We start from the raw sequence: 21,808 nt of genomic DNA, 5'->3' as shown, positions 1-21,808 counted from the left end.
TTTGTGAATAAAGGCCCATATTCACAAGTTGTCATAAGGAAAAGTGAATCTGCTTTCAGAGAAACTAGAAAATCTAAGAAACAATATTTCATATAGAGTATATACTTAACTACACTAAAATAGCTAAGGATTTGCTCTGATAAAATAATTGAGATAAATCTTTAAAGCTGCAAACTGTAACTCCTTAACTATTTCTCTATCACCATTTCTGAGCAGAGATTGTGATATAATGTATACCTGATTAAGAATGTATTACTGATAAAAATGTAAGTCACTTTGGATTAAAGCATCTGCCATATGGATAAAAATGTAAAATCTTTTGTTTGAAACATAATATTGCATGTTACTTTAGATATTTAATTGCTTTAAACATCAAAACAATAATATAATACAACATATAATGCAACAGCCATGGGAGCATGGAAAAGTAAAAAGATACAGAAAACTGACTGCTGCTCAGATTATGAACCACTATTATAAGCTTGCCTTTGTGAGATCAAGGTAAGGTAAGAGATGGGTTTTTTGAACACAAACCTTTTACGTCTTTACCTAACAACTGACTTTTGTTTATTTATTTTGTTTATTTATATTTTCCGCTTCGTCGTTTCATACTCCATACCAGTAGGTGGCAAAACTGTATTGTAGTTGTTTTGCCAAACACGGTAAAATAGAATAGAAGAAGAATATGCGAAACTTCAAACTCACCGATATCAGTTTGAGCTTATGAGACATTATCCTTATATCACTTGTTTTAACAAATCTGCTCTCAGTTTACTTAAATGTGTGGTGGATTTTTCATGCACTATTGCGGCAGTTTCCATATTCAAGTTTTCTAAATCTACGCAGAAACACGTCATTTAAAATTTTTCCAGAGAGACAAATCTGTTTTGCTACATTTGGCTGAAACCATCAGTTTCTACTACATCAGTACAGTTTACAATTATATCTGCAGAGATGGAGGTGCGTGATCAGTGCGTGGCGTCGGCGGGACGGGCGATCATGGATCTCATTCAGTCTGAATGGGAGCCGCTATCTCATTGGGAGCTTGATCAACGTCTGGATCGGGCAGTTGAAGAAATGATAGAGGCTGACCTTATGGCTCAGGCTCAGTCCTCTTCTGTTGTCACGCAAGAGTCCCAACAGGAAGATTTAAAGCCATTACAACAGCCGCCCGAGAAGGGTACCTCGGCTTACGAGTCTGAGCACCGTGCACAGGCTGCAGAAGCCGCAGAGGCAAACCCAGCAGTACAAGTAAGATTTCTTCTCCTAAACTTTACATAAAATGTAGTAATTTTGGGTTACTTTTTAATTAAAATATATTTCTTAATTTCTTTCAGCATATAACTAATCTTCTGCAAAGGTCCAGTTCAAACCACAGCAAAACCCGATTGTCCGGTAGAGCTCGGTTGTCCTTGTCTCACACTGTCCTCCTGTCGCTCACCCTCCTATACAAACGCATCAGCTATCGCAATGTGTCTGCAAATTTCCATCTGGAAAAAGGAAATATTCACAGGATCTTCTTTTCTTTCTGTGACAGAGTGATTGCATTACAGGATCAGCTCATCAAATGGCCAACAGGTATGAATCTATGTTTACTTTTTGTTTAAAATCATACAATAGCTCTTAACGCCATTCAATTTTTTTTCTTGCAGGACAGGGGGAAGTACATCTGCTTCCTTTCTCCAGTTGGCTGGGTCACAACGAAGGCTTGGAAGAGAGAGGTCTTCCTAAAGTGCTTGGGGTACTGGGCGACACAAGCATACCCATTCGCCTACCCACCGGCAAGCCGGAGTGTGAGAGCGACCCTTCTGAAGCAAAGAGACTTAAGAATGACCTAGATCCAGATTCATGGCTGAACTTGGAACTGGTCATCAATGGTGACGGCCGCTTTATTTACTGCCACATCAGCAAAGGCTCAGAAAAAGACAGAGGGCGTGCATTACTTGAAATGCTCCAGCAAAATCCTGAGATGGTGCCTCCAGGGACCTGCCTGATAGCCGATGTTGGATACCCACTCACGGGTCAAATACTTACTCCTTTCTCTGCAGGACGAAGCCCTCAGGAAAACCTTTACAACAGATCTGTGGGGATCCATTTGGGCCGTTTTGAGCAGGCGTTAGCCGACCTAAAACAGCGATTCCAGAAATTGCGATATTTGGATATGGGGAACTATGATAGGGCGAAAGTTGTGGTTTTGACTGCTTGTATATTAAACAATGTTTTTCTGGACATGGGGGATGTGACAAAGGGACTGATAGCGCAAACCACAAAAGAAGATGTAACGGAGGAGGTAACAGATGATGCGGCCGGGGTGGCCATGAGGGACACTGTAGTAAATCTTCTTTACAGCACACTGGAAGCAGAAACGCATTAACCTTTTGAAATAATTGTAAGCTTTAATGTACAAAGTTAATGTATAGCATATCAAAACCATTGTATGACTAATGTTGCAAAGTTTCTGAAATACATGGATTGAGTGTAAGTGGTATAAAATGAAGAAAAGTTGCAGGTAAACAACATCTGATGAACACATTTTGTATTGGTTTGTTTTTTATTAAAACACCAAAAAAACCATGTACAGCTTGGTTTTTATTCGGTACATGAATGAGACAAGTTAAACTGCACAGCAATGTTACCCAATATTTTGTGATTAATGGAAGAAAGAAAAACTGCAGTATCAATGAAGCATTATTAAGTTATAAGATTTGACTCATAGGGGGATTTAACATGATATGTCTTCTCTCTAAATACACTCCTATATTCTAATTCTTATTCTCAGGAACAGTGATTTCTGACTCGACATATTCTTTGGCCATTTTCAAGGTATTGTCCTGGCACAGACAAGTAATTGCACGTGCCAAATTATTGATGGCCTCAATCTTCCTCTCTTCTAGAGCTTTTTGCTGAGCCCACATGTTCAGTTTCCTCTCCTGCAGCTCCAGGTACAACTGCAGTAAATCATTAGGGGGCTTGGTGTTGGTTACTTGTGTAGCTGTGGCTGCAGTGGGTGTGGGTAGGATTGGGGTGAATCGTTTACTGGCTATTGCCCTGCCAAGCTTAGTGTCGTTAAGCTTTGCTTTCCGTTGCGCCTCCATTTCTTCATAGCTTCTGCCCAGCACTTCGTGCATCTCCTTGAAGAACTCCCAGTGTACGCTATTGGTACCCAGTCTTTTGGCTCGTTCAGCATTTTTGCGGTATGTTGCTAGCATGTTCCTCCATTTCAGATCGCATTCGAAGGCTTTGACTGGAACATCTGTGCAGCCATCAGCTCTTAACTTTGCAGTAACTCTGTCAGCCACAGTCTCCCACAGCTTCTTCTTTTTGCACACAGGCTGGTCAAACTCTTGGTCCATGTCCAGGCGAACATGGACTAGATGCCATGTTGCTTGTAGTGTCCACACAAACTCTACATGAAAACAAAACAATGCAAAATGTTTTGAGTTTATTAGTTTTCTGGACATGTGTAATGCAATGTTATTTATGAAAGTTTGAATAAATTTCAAATTACTTTAAATTTTAATTTAATTTTATAAATAATTACTAACATATTAAGAAAGTCTGAATACTCTTAACTGCGAAATGTACCTTACTTAAAATCAACCCCAATAAAAACAAAATAAAGGTCTGCACTTCTCTTAAGTAATAAAAAATATTACCATAGGACGGCCAATCTATCAATTAACTTAAGCTCATCGGACTCATATCTCACCTGTTTTTGACTTTTCAGTCTCCAAAGTCGAAATTGTAGTTGTTGATTCCTCCACATCAATGCTTTCTGTGACAATGGTTTCAATAACGTCCATACTGAATTTATGCACCTTGATGTATGTATGTTATTTGCTGTTATTGCGATTAATCGTGGATTTTAACAACTCTAGCGATGACTTCTTTTCTAAAGTGGACAACAGCGATGATAATAACAACGACCTTGTTTTTGCACCAGATCCAGCGCTGAAAAGGCTGCTGTTTTCCCGGAAGTGAACATGTCGTGGGACGGGGGATTGTGGGAAATGTATTCCATATTTAGTAAGCGATTGATGCGCGTGATTAAAAAATTACGTCGTGTTGCCTATTTTCTTTCTTAAGGGTGTGTAAATATATATATTTATAATTATATGGATAAGCATATAACGAAAAGATCTAGTTTTGTAGGATTAAGCTTTCCCCAGTAAAGAGAGAAACGTATCGATAAACTACAACTCCCATATGCTTTAAAGAGAGCGATTCTGCGTATGCCCCTCCCTCTCTGACAAGCCCTTCTGTTTGTTGCTTTGCTAAAGATGGCGCCCGTGCAAATCTGAGGCGATAGCGCTTTTTAGCGCATAGGAAAATCGACGTGAGTAAGATGCAAGGTTAACAAAGCCTTCACATTCTTCATCAAAACACAAAAATACACCAAAATAGATTACTATCAGCTCAGGCAGCGTTGTCAATGACTTATTTTAGCGGCTTACATCATGATGTAGGCCTTAATGAAATATGTCGCACTGTTAAAAGACTCGATTTCCCAGAAGCCATTGCTCGGTTGTTGCGCTAGATTTGATTGGTCAATTTAGTTTTATTTTTCTGTCGGATGAATTGTGTCAGTCATAGGAAAAGCATGTGTTGGTTCAAAAATATTTTTCTTTAATTTAAAAATCTGTATTTGAACAAATAACAGGCATTTGTTATTGCAAGTCACTGATGCGTTTTACAGAATTAAGTTAGATAATTAAGTTACAGGGGAGGGGTGGTGGGGTGGAGGTGGTTCTGCAGATTCACCATGTCTGCACGTTTAGAAGAAGACTTTAAAAAAAGTTCAAAAGTATCAACCAGCACCAAAGAGGGCTCGTCTTGCCCCGAATCCTCTCTTACCTGGTGTTTGACCCAGTTGTCAAAAGCAAGCTCATTAGCAGACAGTGGACTGACAGAAGCCGGCAATAAGCAGATCACTGGAGGGGAAAAAGCCAGAGATGCAGACAAGAGACTTCGAGTTGGACAGTGGAGGGCACTGGTGGCCATTCGGACCCAGCACATCAAAGGAGGTGGCCGCAAGATAGCGTGGTACCAAGCGCGAGGAGGGCTGCCGCCTTTGCTGGATCTCCTCAAACGTCCTGAAAGCTCCAGAAAGTTTCTGGACTTGGCACTTAGCATCCTGGCCAATTGCTGTACTGAGAAAGGGACAAGACTACAAGTAAGCAAGAGGTTTATAAAAAGCTTTAAAGGATGAACAATCATTTCATTCAATTAATTTCAAGTTGTTTTCTTGTGAATTTCTATGAATTAAGTTTTTCTTTCTTTACTCCTAGGTAAGGATGCTTGATGGTATATCTGTTGTTGGTAAGTCACTGAAGGCTTCTTAGGAAATCACTAAATCTTCTACATAGAACATGCTGTTTTTATAATATTTTGTAGTCAAGCAATGATAATCTGTAATTTTTCTAGTGGATGTTCTCAAGAGGAATGTCTCTGTGGACACTGTGCAAAATCGAGCCGCAAGAGCTTTGGGAAATCTTGCCATGGACCCCGAGGGTTCAGCTGAGGTCCATTCTGCAGGTAAGTCCCTCATTTCTTGCATCAATAGTTAATTAAGAGTTAAATATCTTTTAAAAAATGTTGTTTCCCCTATCAAATGTACTTGCAAATTACAAATAACAAAGTTGCAGTGTTGAATAGTACGCATTTTCAGCATCATATGGTGAATAACTGAGCTGTTAAAATATTATGTTGTCTCCATCTCTTAGGAGGTGTTCCACTTCTTCTCCTCTGCTTATCTCTATCTCCACCACCATCCTCGCCCTCTTCCCTGACTCCAACACCTGAGCTCTGCGCTCCTAAACTGGAATGTGCTCAGTCAGCTGCGCGAGCACTTGTCTACCTTTCAGACACACCTGCAAACCGACTCCTCCTGCTTTCACAAGGAGCTCTGATGGCTCTTGCTCCATTTATTGCTCCAGAGTATCCATTAGTTCTGCAGCGGGCTTCTCTTCGTGCCCTTCATGAGCTAACCAGAGGTTGCAGTGCTGAGTGTGCCAGGGAGATGTCCAGGTCTGGAGCGTTGGCTCAGCTGGGAGTTCTTGCTTCAGGAGATGGCGCTCAGCCTTTGGAAGATTTAGCTTTGAAGACTCTGGCTAACTTGTGCTCTCAAGGCTGCCTGAGGCCACTGATCGGTTCACTGGGAGTCATTCAAAAATTTGCAGAGGAAGTCAAAAAGGATCTTCTTAAGTCGAGTGTGTTTTTCAAGGCCTTGTGTCTGTGCTGCCGAGAGGCTGTGAACAGGGCTAAAGTAAAGGAGAGTGGGGGACTGGAGGTGCTCATTGCATTTTTATCTGCCCATCAAAACCATCCGCTCACGCGATTCGCCGTTTTGGCTTGCGTTGACTTTGTCTATGATGAATCAGCCCTTGAACAGCTTCAGGAGCTTGGGTTGGTGCCACAGCTGATCAAGCGGTTGGTGGAGCTTTCTAAAGAAGATGAACTATCTGCAGGAAAGATAGATCCAAGCTTGTCTTTTAATTCTCCTTGCTCTGAACTGATGGCCTCATGTTTTGAGTCGCTTGACTTTTCTCCCCTTGAAGGGAACAAGAGAGAAGATGTGAGCAAAGACCAGACGTCGGGATCCTCCAGCTTCCTCAGCCTCAGGTTAGCCATCAGTCAATGTTTTACTAAAACAGACAATATAAAGTCTTGGATGCAATAAATATCAGATACCTTTACTACTTGGCCAGACCATAAATTCATACTTGGCATTTCAACTGAGCTCACACCCTGGTGCTTATTTTAGTAGTATGATATAACTAATAATGCTTTATTTGATTGAAACAATTGTATATTTATGTGTATTATATTCATCATTTTTTTTATATATAAATATAAATAAATATCTCCGCTTCCTTTCCACCCAGGTCTTGGCTGGTATCTGAAGGTCTGATTTCCTCTGAAGGAGAGCTGACTGAATCGCCCAGTGGAACTGATGTTTTTTGGGGCAGCCCTCAATCTACCCTCTCACCTTCACCCTCTACCCCTGGTTCTGAGCTCTCCGAACCGCAGACCTCACGTCAGCCACACTTGTCTCCCCCCACCCGTTCAAAACGCATCCGCCTCTCTTCACCCTCTTTCTCCGCTCCTGTATCTCCTCAAACCATGAGAAACATACCGGGGTCACCATCCTCTCCACACTCCTCCTGTTCCTCCACCTCTCAGCCTGAGCAAACAACGGTAAAGCCTTCCATCACCCCCTCATCTCCCATCCAGATCTCCTCACCCCCCAGAAAGAGATTTTGTGCGTCTTCAACCTCCTCCACATCTTCACGCTGTAGCCTCGTCGCTTTGGACAACCTCCCAGTGATGTCCAAAACACCAGTATACCATCACCCATATCACCCTGAGCCTTGGGCCCCAGAATCCCCCCTTCTTTTGCTCCTCTCACGCTTCTCCCATGCTTCAGACCCTAGCACATCACTCATCAATACAAACGTTTTCTCTGGGCTGCTGTACTACCTCACCCAGCACCGTGACCCCAGTGGGCGATGCTTTCGGATGCTTGGCAGGCTCAGCTGTAACCCAAACTGTTTGCAGGCTCTGGTGAGAACAGGAGCTGTGGCTCTGATCAGACAAAGACTGTGTGTTAGAGGAGAAGAGATCGGAGATGACAAAGGAACATCCAGGCAGTCAGAAAAAATAAAAGCCAAAATTACACAACTAGGTATGTTATGTGATATTAATATACAACATTAATGCAAATAATATGCAGGACGTTCTCACTATGTGGCATATCACACAACACTAGTTCCTGTAGCTCAACTGGTAGGTCATGGCATGGGTTCAATACAATGCCAAATGCATAAATAATTGAAAATAATTTACTCACCCTAATGACATTTCAAACTCCTAATATTTTATTACTTTTCAAGTTTTGATACTGACGAAATTTTCAATTTTGGTTCTTCCCCTAAATCTGTTTATGCAAAGCTAACATGTTTTCTGTCTCCATAGGTTTGAGTTTGCTCTGTAATCTAAGGGTCCAGAGCGAGTCTGGCTTTGGCTCTGGAGTTCTTACCCATATCATGCTGTCAGGCTCCGAATCAGACAGGTTGTTTTGTGTCCTCTCTCTGCCACTAATCATCAGGTAGGCTTTGTTGTCTGACTTTTAAACCTTTCCTTTTCAAGGCCTAATATTTGTGATGTGTAACTTGGTTATCTTCTGACTGCAGCAACAGAGTTCTTCTAAAGAAACTGCTCTTGGATAACGGAGGGCTGGCTGCAGCTCTTGATCTAATTGGCCGTAACAGTCAAGCTACTGATGCCGATGATGCGCAATCGGATAAGTACAGGACTTTACTTGCTGGTTGGTTGCATCCTCTCGAGCAAGTGTCCTCTTCCAGACTTAATTTCTTGTACTTCTCCCTTCTGATTGGCTGCCTCTCCAGTCTTTTGGCAAGTTCCAAGGAGGACAGTTATAACTGTAGCATAGATTGTGGGACCAAAAACCAGACTGCCACAACAACCCAAGTTCTGGACAAAGAGTCTTCTTGTTCCCTACCACAACAAAACCAATCATGTCCCTACCAGCAGGCAACACATGACCTATCATTCCTCCTTGACGATGGATCACTTCTTCCAGCCAACCATAAGGCTGTTGCTGGGGGGGAAGGAGGAGCAAAAGAGGTTGGATCCGAGTATTTCACAGCCTTGTTGATGGGAGGATTTGGGGAGTCCCAGATACCTAAAGGTGAGGCTATTCCTATCAAAGATGTTAACAGTGGGATGCTGTTACCAGTTCTTCACTACCTGCATGGATGTCGCTTGACCGACGGAAATGAAGACCACAGCACAAATAAGTCAAGGCTAGATGCAGGTTGTCCTGTTTTGGGCTCTCTAGTTTCTGTTGGGTTGGTTAGACAAGAAGATGATATGGACTCAAGCTTTCAAACAACCCCCCTGGCCAATATGATGATTGGGGCTTCTAGGTTTTTAGTACCTGGTTTACAAATGGCAGCTGAAGACCTGTGTGTTAGCCGTCTTTGTTCAGCAGTCTCATCTGTCCTGAGAGGTCGGACCACATCTTGCTGTTCGGACGATATCGCGATGAACAGCAGAACGGATGAAGATTTGTCCTGCAAAGATCCAACGCACCCAGTACCAGAAAGATCACCACAGTTGTCTAAAATGAAAATGTCGGACATCCAGCCAACAGGAATAAAGTCTTTGTCAAAGCGTTGTAAACAAACTAAGCAGGTTCACAACACCGTTGTTTCTTCTTTGGACAATGACTCTGACGGGGCTTGGCTCAAGTCTCTCCTGCCTCAAGTGTACTGGTTCTCACAACGTTACTCTTACACACGACTGGGTCAAGCATGTCTCTCCCTACTGCTGCGGCCTCACCCTGCTGCTCTTCATCCCTCCCTGTCTGCTGCTTGCCTCATGCGTTTAGCACAAGAGGCAGACTGTACAGAAGGCCTTAGGCGGGACATCCTAAACCTGGTCAAAACAGCCCTCAGCTAGAAAATGCTAACAGAAGTGGTTAGTAAGATGAATGTAAAAATGCAAATGAAAAGTTAGTAGCTGCTATTATGCACATTCATAGTACAGAAAGGGAATCACTGGATTTGGGGGATGTTTTGGAACGATAAGAAATAGATTTTCCCCCATTAGTAACATTTATTTACAGTTTAACACAAACTCGTTCCTGGAGGGCCGGTGTCCTGGAGAGTTTAGGTCTAACCCTAATCAAACACACCTGAAGAGGCTAGTTAAGGTCTCACTAAGTATATTAGAAACTTCTCGGCAGGTGGGCTGAGGCAAGTTGAAGTAAAACTCTACATTACACCAGCCCCCCAGGACCAAGTTTGGGCACCCCTGGTTTAACAGATAAGGTTTCATAATATTCCTAGATATCAAAAACTATTTGGAACTCTGTAATATTATAGTACAGTATATTTGATATTTTCTTATTCCCAAAGACAATATGTGTTTGTATATGATGTAGAATGACCAACTTTGAGATCTTTTGGTTTTTTGTATTCATTTACTATTATTTCATCTTTTTTGCCAAAAAGGCGAAAAATTTTGATGCTTTTTGTTATCCTTCACCTAAATATAGTAGGATATATGGTTTTGTACAGAATGTTTTGGGAATAAGTTTACATCAGGGCAAAAGAGCTGTTTAAGTTTGATATTTTTGTTTTTGTATATAGCTCTATACAGTTTGTTTAGAGAAATCTATAGATTAACATATATATTGAAGTGCCATTTATTCTGTATATACCTGAAACTGAATCATAGAAATGGCTAAATGTTGGAAGAAAGCAGAGGATTGTTCTCAATAAATGAGCTCTGCATTAATGTTTATGTCTAGATTGTCTTCCTTAAGAATTCAAATATTATAAACACTTCATATTTGTATTAGCCATGCATTAATATGATTTTGTACAATTTAGTTTTTAATTGTTGTTATTACAATGGTTTGTTTTTCTCCCACGGCCTTGTTTATTTTGGTCTTAAATGTACTTAAAGGGATAGTTTACACAAATATGAAAATTGTGTCATCATTTATTTATACTATATCCTCTATACATTTCTTTGTTCACAAAGGATGATATTTTGAGTAATGTTTGTAACCAATCAGAGGCCTCATTGACTTCCATAGTGAAAGAAAAGGGGCTTCTGATCAGTATGTTTACAAACAATACTCAAAATATCTTCCGTTGTGTAAATCAGAACAAATCAATTTATACAGGTTTGTAACAACGTAAGAGTGAGTAAAAAATGACACAATTTTCATTTTTGGGTGAACTATCCCTTTAACATTTAGGTATGCAATTATAAGTCTTTAAAATTTAGTTTTTGAATTAAGATTGATTCATTGACAAATCATATAGATGTTTGTGCAATTCAAAAAGACACCAAACTTTAAACAGAACCATTACATATTCACACAAAATAACCTTTACAGTGAAAAACACTTGTTTATTTTTCTTAAGTGTTAAACATTTGTCAGTATGGAGACTGTGGATTGAGATCTCAGTTGATTGGCAGCTCAGTGTAAAGCAGACAGCAGAGGGCGTCCGGTTCAGTGATGATGAGAATCCTCATAACCGGTGGGCAGAGCATTCGTGTGAGTATTGTGGAAGAGGGAGTGATTCCCATCACCCCAGGGCCATGGCTTAAAAAGAAACACAAAGTTATTTGAACATTCATGTTTCTGTTGTTGAACCTGGGTATGTAACTGGGAAATCTGTTCATGACTTTCATAGCAGATTTATGAAATTATTAATGCCATTATTGTGTGTAACATTATTCATGTTTACAAACTAACTGCATAAAATGAAAATTTCTCCATTTACATGTTGGTTTACAGGTAATAGTGTACTTGTGAGATATGAGTCACCTTGGTCCTGATCCGCAGGTGTTGATATGCGACAAACTCTGGCGGGTCGTGGGAATGGGCCTGCATCTTCAGGTAAGCATTTGCCATGCAGACACCCACACCAGGCAGGGCTAATACAAAGGACAGGATCTTCCAGGTCTTTGCTGTGTATGATTTAAATCATAAAGTTATCAGATTCCCTGATGTACTGTAAATAATGTATAATCAAATATTACCTGTTTGTTGTATAAAAAGTACTTTTTAGGTATAAATGTACGTTTACCCCCCTTTTAAAGGGACACTTCACCCATTTGCATTAAGCTTTGTATAGTTAGAACCCCAGTCATGTTTTTGAATGGTCATGCATCATTTCCTCAGTTGCCGCTGAGACAGGAGAAATACAGATTTCAGTGTTGCACTTCCTTCTTTCAATGATGTAAAAATCATCATTTTGCATCATTGAAAGAAGGAAGTGCAATGTCTTTGTTGAGGGAGTGAGACTACAAACACCACTTTTCTCGGTCAAATAGGCACCAAATTCTAAATGTATGTTACATTTCGACTACAAATATAATACACTTTCAATAAAGATTAATGTTTCTTCGGGTGAAATGCTCCTTTAAAGAGTAACCATAACGTTAGCTTAAAGTTACAAAACACATCAAACTTGTAATGTTTACATTTTATAAGAACTTACAGTTTACTCATAAATGTATAACCAATTCTATAAAGCAATAGTGACTTTAATTCAACCTTAAAAGTCAAGAATAAAAAAATAAAGGTAATGTCAAACCTCCCCCTTCATGGCTCCCTTGTGATGCAGCAGCAAGGACCCGGCGAGCCACCATGGCAGTGGAAGACATGGCCATATCTGAAGTACAGAAAATAAACATTGGTAAAGATTATTACCATTATAACTAAAATGTTACTTTGTAACATAACTGTAGTTAGGAATATTTCAAAGACAGTTGCGGTTCGTGACTGCTTATCCGAGGGGCACAAATTCAAAATATGTGTTCGGAGTGTCATGTGTGTTGCTCGTGTTTTCAAAATATGTGTTTGTTGCATCATGTGAACCATGTGCATCACGTGTGTTGTCAAAATAAGTGCCTGCTGCATATGGGTCAAAACCATTTATGATAAAAGAGACACTCACGTTCACTAAATACACGCATAACACTCCCTTAACAGTAAACTCTGATTACGCATGAGATTATACGAGTATCTGGCAAACGCGAGCGTCTCTTTTATCATAAACCCTTTAGACGCATCTGCAGCAGACAATTATTTTGTGACACGTGATGCACACACGATCTCTCAAAGCGCAGAACACATATTTTGAAAAAAGGAACCACACACATGACGGGCTACATACATGTTGTGACGAACTTCACATAGAGCGCCCTCGAAAAAAGAAGTAAACGGCCTCCACTGCTCAAAGATTTGTCTGTAACCAACTGCTTAATATTAAACTATTGCGTATAGCTACACTGCAGTCAAATAAACAAAAACTAAACTATCTAGGTTGTGGCCTGTTGCTTAATTTGTGCTACCTGCTTTTGTCCTAAATACTGTTTTATATTTAAGCTTAAACACCCTTAAATCACTTCAGCACTGTTGATAGAAAACTTTTACTTTCAAACGTTTAGAGGAGGAACTTATTTTATCAGCTTAATCTGCATGTCCCTTGCACAAGGGCAAACAAGTCCTCCGTTGTGGGTCATGTGTTGCATTACTGCTGTTAAAGAGAACAAACTATCGCTTCATTACTCTTAATATTTAACACCTATAGGAAGACCAGGAAAATATATATATATATATATATCTAAGGAAACATACACTTACATTTCTGTTTCCAAAATGTACGATCAGGCCCTTATATTATGTGTTTCCAACTTCTACACCTCTTGTCTGTTCTGTTTGTCCTTTAGTCTGTCCGTGCCCACACCATGAGACTCCTCCCCAACTGAAAACTGTCAGTCTGCCAAGACTCATTCGGTTTATATTTAGTCAAGTGCATAAGCAGATTTGATTCTGATGGTGAGATACAGGAAGGTACTAAGCTGAAGGCAGGGCAATGGGGACAAAACAAGCTGTCATATACTATATAACTGTTTCTACAGGTTCAGGTCAGAGTATGAGAGAGATAGAGAGACTGATGATGAAAGAAGAAGAAGAAGAGAGTGATGCAGTGATTCAGTGGACAGTTGTAGGATTTAGACTTGCATCAGGTTGGGCTTCTGCATGTGTGCCTGCCTACGTGACACTGTCCCCGTATATGACCTTATGTCAATCAAGTGTTGTCTTAGTACTGTAGTTCTAAGCAGCAGTGACAGGTGGTATGTGTGTAGTGTGCTTATAAGTCACCAGGGGGAGCAGTGTGTCTTCATTTCATTGCTGACAGCTACGTGTTGTCTTACTAGCGTAACTTATTCAGCTATCCTGGTTTGCAAGTGAAACTCTAAATAGAAAGTTTCTTTATGCTTTAATCTATTGCGAGCATTCCTGTACCTCACTGACAAGTACAAATCAACATGGCTATGATCAATACAGCAAAGACATTCATTTAATTTTTTTAACTTCTTGTTTAAATTGACATTTCTGAGTAACATGTGTATTGTTTAACTGTTAAACCTGTTGTTTTAACAAAAGTGGAAACTGATGGTGGGTAGTGTAGCCTGGGTAGTGGTTGAAGCTCTGAGGTGGTACCGGAAAGATTGCAGGTTCACACCTTGAATGAGGTGATTCATATGCTATTACCAGTTTTATGGTGTTTTATGAAACGCCAAAAAATTTGAGAAATTTGTCCTTGCATACAAACTAAATAACCAGATTAATGACTAACTAGCATTGTGGTGGATACATGCTTTATTCTTTCTAGTAGTAAAAAAGTGTCTATAGGCTGGGGGGATGCATGTGTTCTTGTGTATGCTTTTGTATTTCTGCAGAAGTAAGTGTGAAAAACATCTGTGCATATTTTTCTCACTTATTTCTGGTGTGAGACTGCGTATGTGAAAGCTGTAGTGTGCATAAAACAGCTTCCACATTACCAGAATTTTGCTTAGCGAAAGACCTGGTGCATTTTTTTTGTAGCCTCCCCACAGAACTGCCCTCAGGTCAATGAATCACAGTTTGCTTTGGTGTTCCCAGAATACATATGTGAAGTTCTAGTTCTATTATATCGATAATTATTATAGCATGTTAAAGTTGCCATTTTGTAGGTGTGAGCAAAAATGTGCCGTTTTGGGGTGTGTCCTTTAAATGCAAATGAGCTGATCTCTGCACTAAGAGGCTGTTTACACTTGTCATAAACATGCGTTTTCGTCGATCGGATCACAAGTGGACGACGTTAATGCCAGGTGTAAACGGTGTTCAAAACTTTTTGAGCTCGTCCACTTTCGACCACTTTCAACCACATTCAGAGGTAGTCGAAACCCCTTTCGATCGGATTGCTTTTGTGGTGTAAACGCACATGTGGTTGAATGTCTTCGAACAGCCACACGCGACCGCCTTCTCTCCGCCCATTTATCTAATCTGAGGTAAAGTACTAAACACAAGTTTTACGTCTTTTCTGAATTCTGGCGCGAACACACGGTGTACAGCGCTGTTTTTAGCCTTTCATTGATAAAACTAAAGCGACTGATCTCCGTAGTTTCATTTTGAAAGCGTGTGAAAGTTGCGCAATCTAATTTCATCAATTGCGCTGAAAATTCAGAGAAAGCTCTAACATATACACGTACAAAACACTGTGCAACATGTTTACTTGCTAAACAAGCAGAGGACTCGGACATAATATTAGTTTGCGTCCATATAAACTCATAATTACTCCTGCTCGCGTTTGAATGACAGCAGAAAGACTCGCCCACCGTCTCACAGACCACCCCCTCACAGTATTGAGGACAGAAGCGGTCGAAAGTGGACAAAAGAGACGGATTTAAATACCAGGTGTAAACGTAATGTGTCTTTCTCGTCCACTTGTGATCCGATCGATGAAAACACATCTTAATACCAAGTGTAAACAGCCCCTAAATGGCAGTGCCTTGGTTGGATAGTGCAGATTGAGGGGTGGTATTATCCCCTTCTGACATCACAAAGGGAGCCAAACTTCAGTGACATTCAATGACATTTTTTCACATGCTTGCAGATAATGGTTTACCAAAACTAAGTTGTTGATCTTTTTCACATTTTCTAGGTTGATAGAAGCACTGGGGACCCAGTTATAGCACTTAAACATGGAAAAAGTCAGATTTTTATGATATGTCCCCTTTAAAGGTGGGGTCTCTGAATGCCAGTGTTGACATTTGAAATCACCTAAACACGCTCCTACCCTAATAGAATCTGGACCTTCTTTTGATAGACACACCCCACACATACGTAGCCCAGGCAACGATGTCGTAATATAAGTAGACATGCCCCTTACTGCTGATTGGCTACAAGTGTGTTTTGGTAGTCGGCCTGTTTTTCAAAAATCATGCACCCCGCCTTTAATTAAAAAACCTTTTTCACTACAAAGAACCTTTTTTTAATAGAAAAGGTTCTCCAGATGTTAAAGGTTCTTTATGTAGCCAAAAATGGTTCTTCTATGGCATCGTGAAGCACCTTTATTTTTAAGAGTGTAGTATTGATTGTGCAAGAAAGAATCTACAGAAAACTACAGTAATTTAACATAAAATGTAAAGACTCTTAACACAGTACATTAAAAACTTGCCGGAAGTCACCCAGTCAGTTTAGCACTTACTAGATCAAGAAAGTCTTTTCTAGTTTTGTGTGTGATGTGCATCAGGCAGTTAGTGAGTGGACTGTGGGTGTGGTGTCTGAGGATGAGACTAGAGCAACCCAAAGTGTGAATTTTGCACTCTGTTGGGAAAGTCTTTACCATCACTGTGTCTGCACAATCTCCAGTGCAAACAGACATAAACTCCGGCTACAGCGTAGGCAGCGAAAGTGTAGCCAATCAACAAGGATGTTTGTCTGATAGTTTTATTATGGCCAGAATCACTGTGTATGCATAAATGCACTAAAACAATCACTAAAACACAGATAAAGCTTTAAAAAGAGTTTCACACAAGCAAGACTTGTCCATTTGATATCTCAGCACATATATTTGGCAGAGAGAGGCTCTGGTCTTCTGTAGAAAGTAATGTCTGTAGAAAATCACCATGCAAATAAAAAGTGCTCATCAGATCAAGTGCTCATCTCTCTCTCGCTCACTCTCTCTCTCTCTCTCTCTCTCTCTCTCTCTCTCTCTCTCTCTCTCTCTCTCTCTCTCTCTCTCTCTCTCCTCTCTCTCTCTCTCTCTCTCTCTCTCTCTCTCTCTCTCTCTCTCTCTCTCTCCTCTCTCTCTCTCTCTCTCTCTCTCTCTCTCTCTCTCTCAATCTCACATTCACCTGCTTCTGTAAACTTGGCACATTTCTTGGTTTCTGGAGACATGTAGACTCAACATAGTTAAATGTGCATATAAACAGTGTAGTAAAGATTTCTTTGGTTTTGACTGGAAAAACTAAAGAAATCTTTAACCGTGAAACTGGTCAAAACACGACACTACTACTATTTCATAACTGCCACATTAGTAACTCCCCAGCATCAGGAGAACATGACAGCTACAGTTAGGATCAATGTCTTTATAAATCAGTGTACTGTTACTTATATCTGCACTATTCCCAGGCGTGCAATATTGTACTGATAACATAACGGTAACCGCTTCACCATTTGTATCATGCTCCCACCTACTGCTCATTTTAGTGTTGGTGATTGAGGCTCCTATAAACACGTGAGTCATACGCTCATCTCTGACTGAAAAGGCTGCTAACAGAGCAGGTGGTCACACGCGCGCGCTGTTTTTAAACACTTACCTTGTTTCTCAAGCTTGTGAATCAGTCTGTGAATCTCAATCGGAAGTGATTAAACCTATGCCCGTCGAAGATCAGTGCCCATGGATGTAAATTAAGTGCAATAATGTCACATTGTGTGGACGATTAACATACACTAACAATAAAGCAATGAAAACAATAATTTCCTTCCATTAAAATGACACAAAAACACAGCTTGGAACTGCAGCTAAGGGTAATCATTTATTTTCGCATGACGTGACTATTAAAACATGTTGTGAGATATCACCACTGATATATTTATAAGCAGCATGCAAAATACATCTCTCTGACACTTATAAAAAACTGTTTTATGAAGTATTGACAAGAACAAAGTCCAGTAATAAAGCGAGTGCTCGTACCGCATTAAGATTAAATTGAAAAGCAGTAGAACATGAATATAGGTTTAATAACTTTTACCTTGCGCTAAAATGACACAAAAGACATGCAATATGAAAAAAAAATAGTTTCATGAAATTTTTGACCATCAAACACAGATAGGCCTACATCAGAGCTATTGAATACCTGGCAGAGATGTTGCCCAGATTGGGCAGTGATCTGCGGGGTGAGCATACACACTTGACGTCCGCTGATGCGTCTGGTTCTCACGTCCGAATCTTCCTAAGCAAATGTTTAAGTCGTGAGTCGTGTGATATAGCTATGTATCACAGCCGTGATGAGAGAGAGCTATATCACACTCCTACTGGAGCGACATTGCTTAATTAATATGTACATAATATTGTATGCAAGTCTTTCTGTAAAAATGATGCAAATAACATATTTTTACATTCATTTTACTCAACAAAATAAGTTATGCAATATCATACCAAGTAGAAAAACTTTTATGTACCAAATTGGCTGCACAAGTCATAAGATGGAAAAAAAAATCCTTACACTTTAAACGATAAATGTACATTTTATATAAATACATTTTATACAAAATATTGTAAAATAGCGATTTGAAAAGAAACGTTAAAAACATTACATTCAAAGTTAAATGAGTTTGAGTAAATATGAACTATTTCCCTAAACACTAAGCTATTTTAATTTTTGTTGCTTTCTGTGACACTTGGTCAAGTCCGACTAATAAAACAAACAGTGTGTAATTTCCTTGCTGCTAATGGTGTGCAAATAACACTTCACTTTACCTGAAAAGAAGTCTTAAGGGAAAGACAAGTAAACAGCAGGTTACAATTTATGTTTATGTCTGTGATGAACAGACGGTGGACGTAATAGTTTGAGTGTATTTTGGGTTGCTTTCAGGGACAACAAATCTATAACAGGATCTGTCAGTGTCAGTGTTAATGTTTAGAAAGCGTTTGTCTTTTGTTTTATTTTCTAATCATTATAAGCATCTGTCTGCCCTCTCTCTTTCTTTCTCTTTCCTGCTGTCTCCCTCCTCAGTATTTCTTGGACCTGGGCAGTCCTGTGCTTGTCTGTTTTTACTAAAGACCTCTGGTTGTAGACGCTTGAGTAAATCTCTCACATGGAGGAATCCGCCGCTAATATTGTCCCTGTCTGACTATTTCGGCAGGATACCGGAAAGTAGAAAAAAATATCTGGAAGGGGAAAGCAAGATTGCATTAGTGGTGTCTATCATTCTTTTTCTTTGTCCTATTTTTTCTTTAATATATCATTCCAATTGTGACCACATCACTACCTCTAAAGGTCCTTAGACAAAAATGCTCTCATTTGTTAGTCACCTTGGTTAAAGCATCTGCTAAATGAATAAATGTAAATTTACAAAACAACCTCAAAGATGCTTTGATATTTAACAAAGCCTGGACATTGCCAATAAACTTTTTTGCAGACCTAAAAACTATAAAATAAGTAGATGAATACAATTTTTAGCACAGTTATCTCGTTTAGCTCCGTCATAAGTCAATAGCCCGTATTGACCCAAAATAAGTTAGATTTATTTGTCAAATATTTATGAAGTTTATATGAGAAAAAGTATATGAAAAATCACCATGTGGTTCAGTGTGTTTTCCCGCCATTTACGTCGCACTCTGTGAAGCGCAAAGCTAACACGGCACCCGGCACAGGTGCGAGCAAAGTGACTACCATACCAGTACATTATCACAGCAGACTGTATGTTTATATGGAATATACATAGTAAAATACTGCTAAGTTGAGTAAATTAACTCTGTAAAGATTTATTATGAAACCTGAGCATATAAGACAAGTTTAGTGTCATTATTGTTTTAACTAAAAAAGTTAATAAGTGCATAATAGAAACTTGTAAGTCATTTACTACAGATAAACACATACATGTTAAAGGTGATTTACAGTGGCTGAATCTGCTTGTGATTATTTGTCTTTACCCCATCTGTCGTGATGGCACTCAGTCAATCACCCCTTTCTCCCTTCTGCGTGTGAGGTATATTTAGGAACATTATTAACCAGCTATCAGGTATAATACAGATGGGTACAGTACCCGCTCTGTTCTCCTCCAAACTTCTGGGTGGCTTGTGGTTTGTGTCTGGGTGTCCATTTAAGACAAATCTAAAGATGTCCCAGTAGCAACAGACCTGTCAATGCATACATTTGTTCCAGTTGCACCTGTTTCTGTATGTTTAAATGAAAATGTATGTACTGTAAATGTATGTATACACTAGCGTTCAAAAGTTTAGCGTCAGTCTTTAGTTACATTTTACCCCATTTTAGAATAATGGTTACTCATCAAAACTGCACAAATGTATATATATATACATTTGTGTGTAAATGTTTCTTAAAAACATACATGATTGTGTGTGCATTTATACATGCATAATAATTACACACAGCACACGCTCATATATTATGCTAAAAATCACTTTTATTTTTTTATGCAATTAATCGCGATTAAAGGTGACATAGAATGATTGAACGGGGTATTTATCCTTGTTCTGTGATATGACATGTAGACAAAAATTTTTTGTTTGGGTCTGTAATGCCTTAGAAGCTTCCTAAAAACCTCTCTCAGATAGCTCTATGTGGGTGGGGGATTTTAAGTGGTTTTGCACCTATTTGGCTCCCCCTACTGGCTTAACTTGCAATCTCATTACTGATTGGCTGACTTTGCTGCCACTCAAAAAATGTAGTCAATTATTTTAAAGTGGAGGGGCAGTGAGATGCCTGTGATGTCATAAGCATCAGTTTTTCAGATTGGGCCGTTTTCTGGCTGACATTTCTAAAAGAGGAATTACTATGAGACTGAGATGTTTAGCATGTCTAGCACTTTTTGTATGTTCGTGAATGCGGGTAGACTACCATTATTCAACAAAGACAAGGTAAAAATGGTTTTTCATTCTCTGTCCCCTTTAATCTTTTCCCAGCACTAATATAGATATATACGATTATATACGCTTTTCCTAGAATTTGCACTTGTCATTTTATTAGCCAACTTCTTAGTCTCGTCCTTCGTTACGTTTTTATTGGAGAAGTTTATATCTATGCTCGGCTCTTATTGGCTGCTTTTTTATTGGTAATATACACTCTTAAAAAAAACTGTGCTATATAGCACCAAAAGTGCACTCTAAAAAAACAAACGGTGCTATATAGCACCAAAACTGTTGCTTTGGATCGTAATCATAGAAGAACCGTTTTTAGTGCCATATAGCACCGGTGAAGCACCAGTGAAGCACCTGTGTAGAACCATATAGCACTATTATGGTTCTACACAGGTGCTTCACTGGTGCTTCACCGGTGCTATATGGCACTAAAAACGGTTCTTCTATGATTACGATCCAAAGCAACAGTTTTGGTGCTATATAGCATCGTTTGTTTTTTTAGAGTGTGGTTCTTTGCTCGTAATCATAGAAGAACCGTTTTTAGTGCCATATAGCACCGGTGAAGCACCAGTGAAGAACCATATGGGGGCCATATAGCACCACTATAGCACCACATATGGTTCTACATAGCACTATGTGGTTCTACACAGGTGCGTCACAGGTTCTACACAGGTGCTTTACCAGTGCTTTATGGCACTAAAAACGGTTCTTCTATGATTGCGAGCAAAGAACCACTTTTGGTGCTAAATAGCACCGTTTGTTTTTATAAGAAATTGTGTTGGCACAGTTGTCTACTGAAATCATTTTAAACATTTAAACATACACTTTCAGATCAACAGGTGTTTAACCGTGAAAGACATTTTAGTGAATTTTTCATTAAGTTACATTATTATAATTTTTATTGTGCCATATTTTTGGTAAACAAACACATGAACAAGACATCTGGAGCTGTAAACATGCTTGTGATACTTTACAAATGTGACAATAAATGAACAATACAAATGTCAGTTGAAGTGAAAGGGAGACTTAGTACTGTGCAACTAATTTCCACTATAAATCATTACCATCCAGCTACAGTTTTATACTTGTGTATGTGTGCCTGTCTGCTGGGAGTCGGTGTGTTTTTATTGCTGTAGACATTAAAGTGAATGGATTTTTTCGGAAGTTAAAATGTCAGCGGAAATTGTGAACCTGGCTACTGGGATCCAAATACAAGCCCTTGTCCTCTGTATTCACTCACTGCGTGTTCTGTGCTTAACCTCATTGGTCTGTGCTTTCCTTCAAGCCTTTTGAAAATAAAAAGGCGGAAAAGAATAAATGCA

General features: G+C 39.5%; 4 protein-coding genes across 4 annotated transcripts; 2 read left to right on the top strand and 2 right to left on the bottom strand.

Moving 5' to 3' along the window:
* Positions 1-666: 666 nt before the first annotated feature.
* On the top strand, positions 667-2,468 carry LOC135760243 (uncharacterized). The gene is made up of 3 exons (XM_065274189.2): positions 667-1,251; positions 1,338-1,578; positions 1,653-2,468. Exons 1-3 carry the CDS (start codon positions 955-957, stop codon positions 2,372-2,374), a joined length of 1,260 nt encoding a protein of 419 aa, XP_065130261.2. The 5' UTR covers positions 667-954; the 3' UTR covers positions 2,375-2,468.
* Positions 2,469-2,576: 108 nt separating this feature from the next.
* LOC135760244 (uncharacterized) lies at positions 2,577-3,977 on the bottom strand. Its single transcript, XM_065274191.2, has 2 exons — positions 3,710-3,977; positions 2,577-3,406 (listed from the first exon to the last, which is right to left on the bottom strand). Exons 1-2 carry the CDS (start codon positions 3,801-3,803, stop codon positions 2,763-2,765), a joined length of 738 nt encoding a protein of 245 aa, XP_065130263.2. The 5' UTR covers positions 3,804-3,977; the 3' UTR covers positions 2,577-2,762.
* Positions 3,978-4,267: 290 nt separating this feature from the next.
* armc5 (armadillo repeat containing 5) lies at positions 4,268-10,793 on the top strand. Its single transcript, XM_065278122.2, has 7 exons — positions 4,268-5,173; positions 5,289-5,319; positions 5,425-5,535; positions 5,724-6,621; positions 6,885-7,684; positions 7,975-8,107; positions 8,193-10,793. The coding sequence occupies exons 1-7, from the start codon at positions 4,763-4,765 to the stop codon at positions 9,481-9,483; spliced, it is 3,675 nt and encodes a 1,224-aa protein (XP_065134194.1). The 5' UTR covers positions 4,268-4,762; the 3' UTR covers positions 9,484-10,793.
* Positions 10,794-10,926: 133 nt separating this feature from the next.
* Positions 10,927-13,338, bottom strand: cox6a2 (cytochrome c oxidase subunit 6A2). Its single transcript, XM_065278159.2, has 4 exons — positions 13,193-13,338; positions 12,141-12,218; positions 11,369-11,511; positions 10,927-11,143 (listed from the first exon to the last, which is right to left on the bottom strand). The coding sequence occupies exons 2-4, from the start codon at positions 12,214-12,216 to the stop codon at positions 11,051-11,053; spliced, it is 312 nt and encodes a 103-aa protein (XP_065134231.1). The 5' UTR covers positions 12,217-12,218; positions 13,193-13,338; the 3' UTR covers positions 10,927-11,050.
* Between the last annotated feature and the right edge of the window lie 8,470 nt (positions 13,339-21,808).

Source organism: Paramisgurnus dabryanus, chromosome 3 (assembly GCF_030506205.2).
Source record: "Paramisgurnus dabryanus chromosome 3, PD_genome_1.1, whole genome shotgun sequence".
In the NCBI taxonomy this organism is placed as follows: Eukaryota; Metazoa; Chordata; class Actinopteri; order Cypriniformes; family Cobitidae; genus Paramisgurnus; species Paramisgurnus dabryanus.
This window is presented reverse-complemented; position numbering and strand designations above follow the sequence as displayed.

Bases quoted from the DNA above. Each gene is read 5' to 3' on its own strand.
- LOC135760243 (XM_065274189.2), top strand. From the start codon at position 955: ATGGAGGTGCGTGATCAGTGCGTGGCGTCGGCGGGACGGGCGATCATG. The intron at 1,252-1,337 runs GTAAGATTTCTT...AATTTCTTTCAG, and splicing joins AGGCAAACCCAGCAGTACAA to CATATAACTAATCTTCTGCA. The intron at 1,579-1,652 runs GTATGAATCTAT...TTTTTCTTGCAG, and splicing joins GCTCATCAAATGGCCAACAG to GACAGGGGGAAGTACATCTG.
- LOC135760244 (XM_065274191.2), bottom strand. From the start codon at position 3,803: ATGGACGTTATTGAAACCATTGTCACAGAAAGCATTGATGTGGAGGAA. The intron at 3,407-3,709 runs GTGAGATATGAG...GTTTTCATGTAG, and splicing joins GACTGAAAAGTCAAAAACAG to AGTTTGTGTGGACACTACAA.
- armc5 (XM_065278122.2), top strand. From the start codon at position 4,763: ATGTCTGCACGTTTAGAAGAAGACTTTAAAAAAAGTTCAAAAGTATCA. The intron at 5,320-5,424 runs GTAAGTCACTGA...TAATTTTTCTAG, and splicing joins TGATGGTATATCTGTTGTTG to TGGATGTTCTCAAGAGGAAT. The intron at 7,685-7,974 runs GTATGTTATGTG...CTGTCTCCATAG, and splicing joins AGCCAAAATTACACAACTAG to GTTTGAGTTTGCTCTGTAAT.
- cox6a2 (XM_065278159.2), bottom strand. From the start codon at position 12,216: ATGGCCATGTCTTCCACTGCCATGGTGGCTCGCCGGGTCCTTGCTGCT. The intron at 11,512-12,140 runs GTTTGACATTAC...AATCATACACAG, and splicing joins AGGGAGCCATGAAGGGGGAG to CAAAGACCTGGAAGATCCTG. The intron at 11,144-11,368 runs GTGACTCATATC...TTTCTTTTTAAG, and splicing joins ACCTGCGGATCAGGACCAAG to CCATGGCCCTGGGGTGATGG.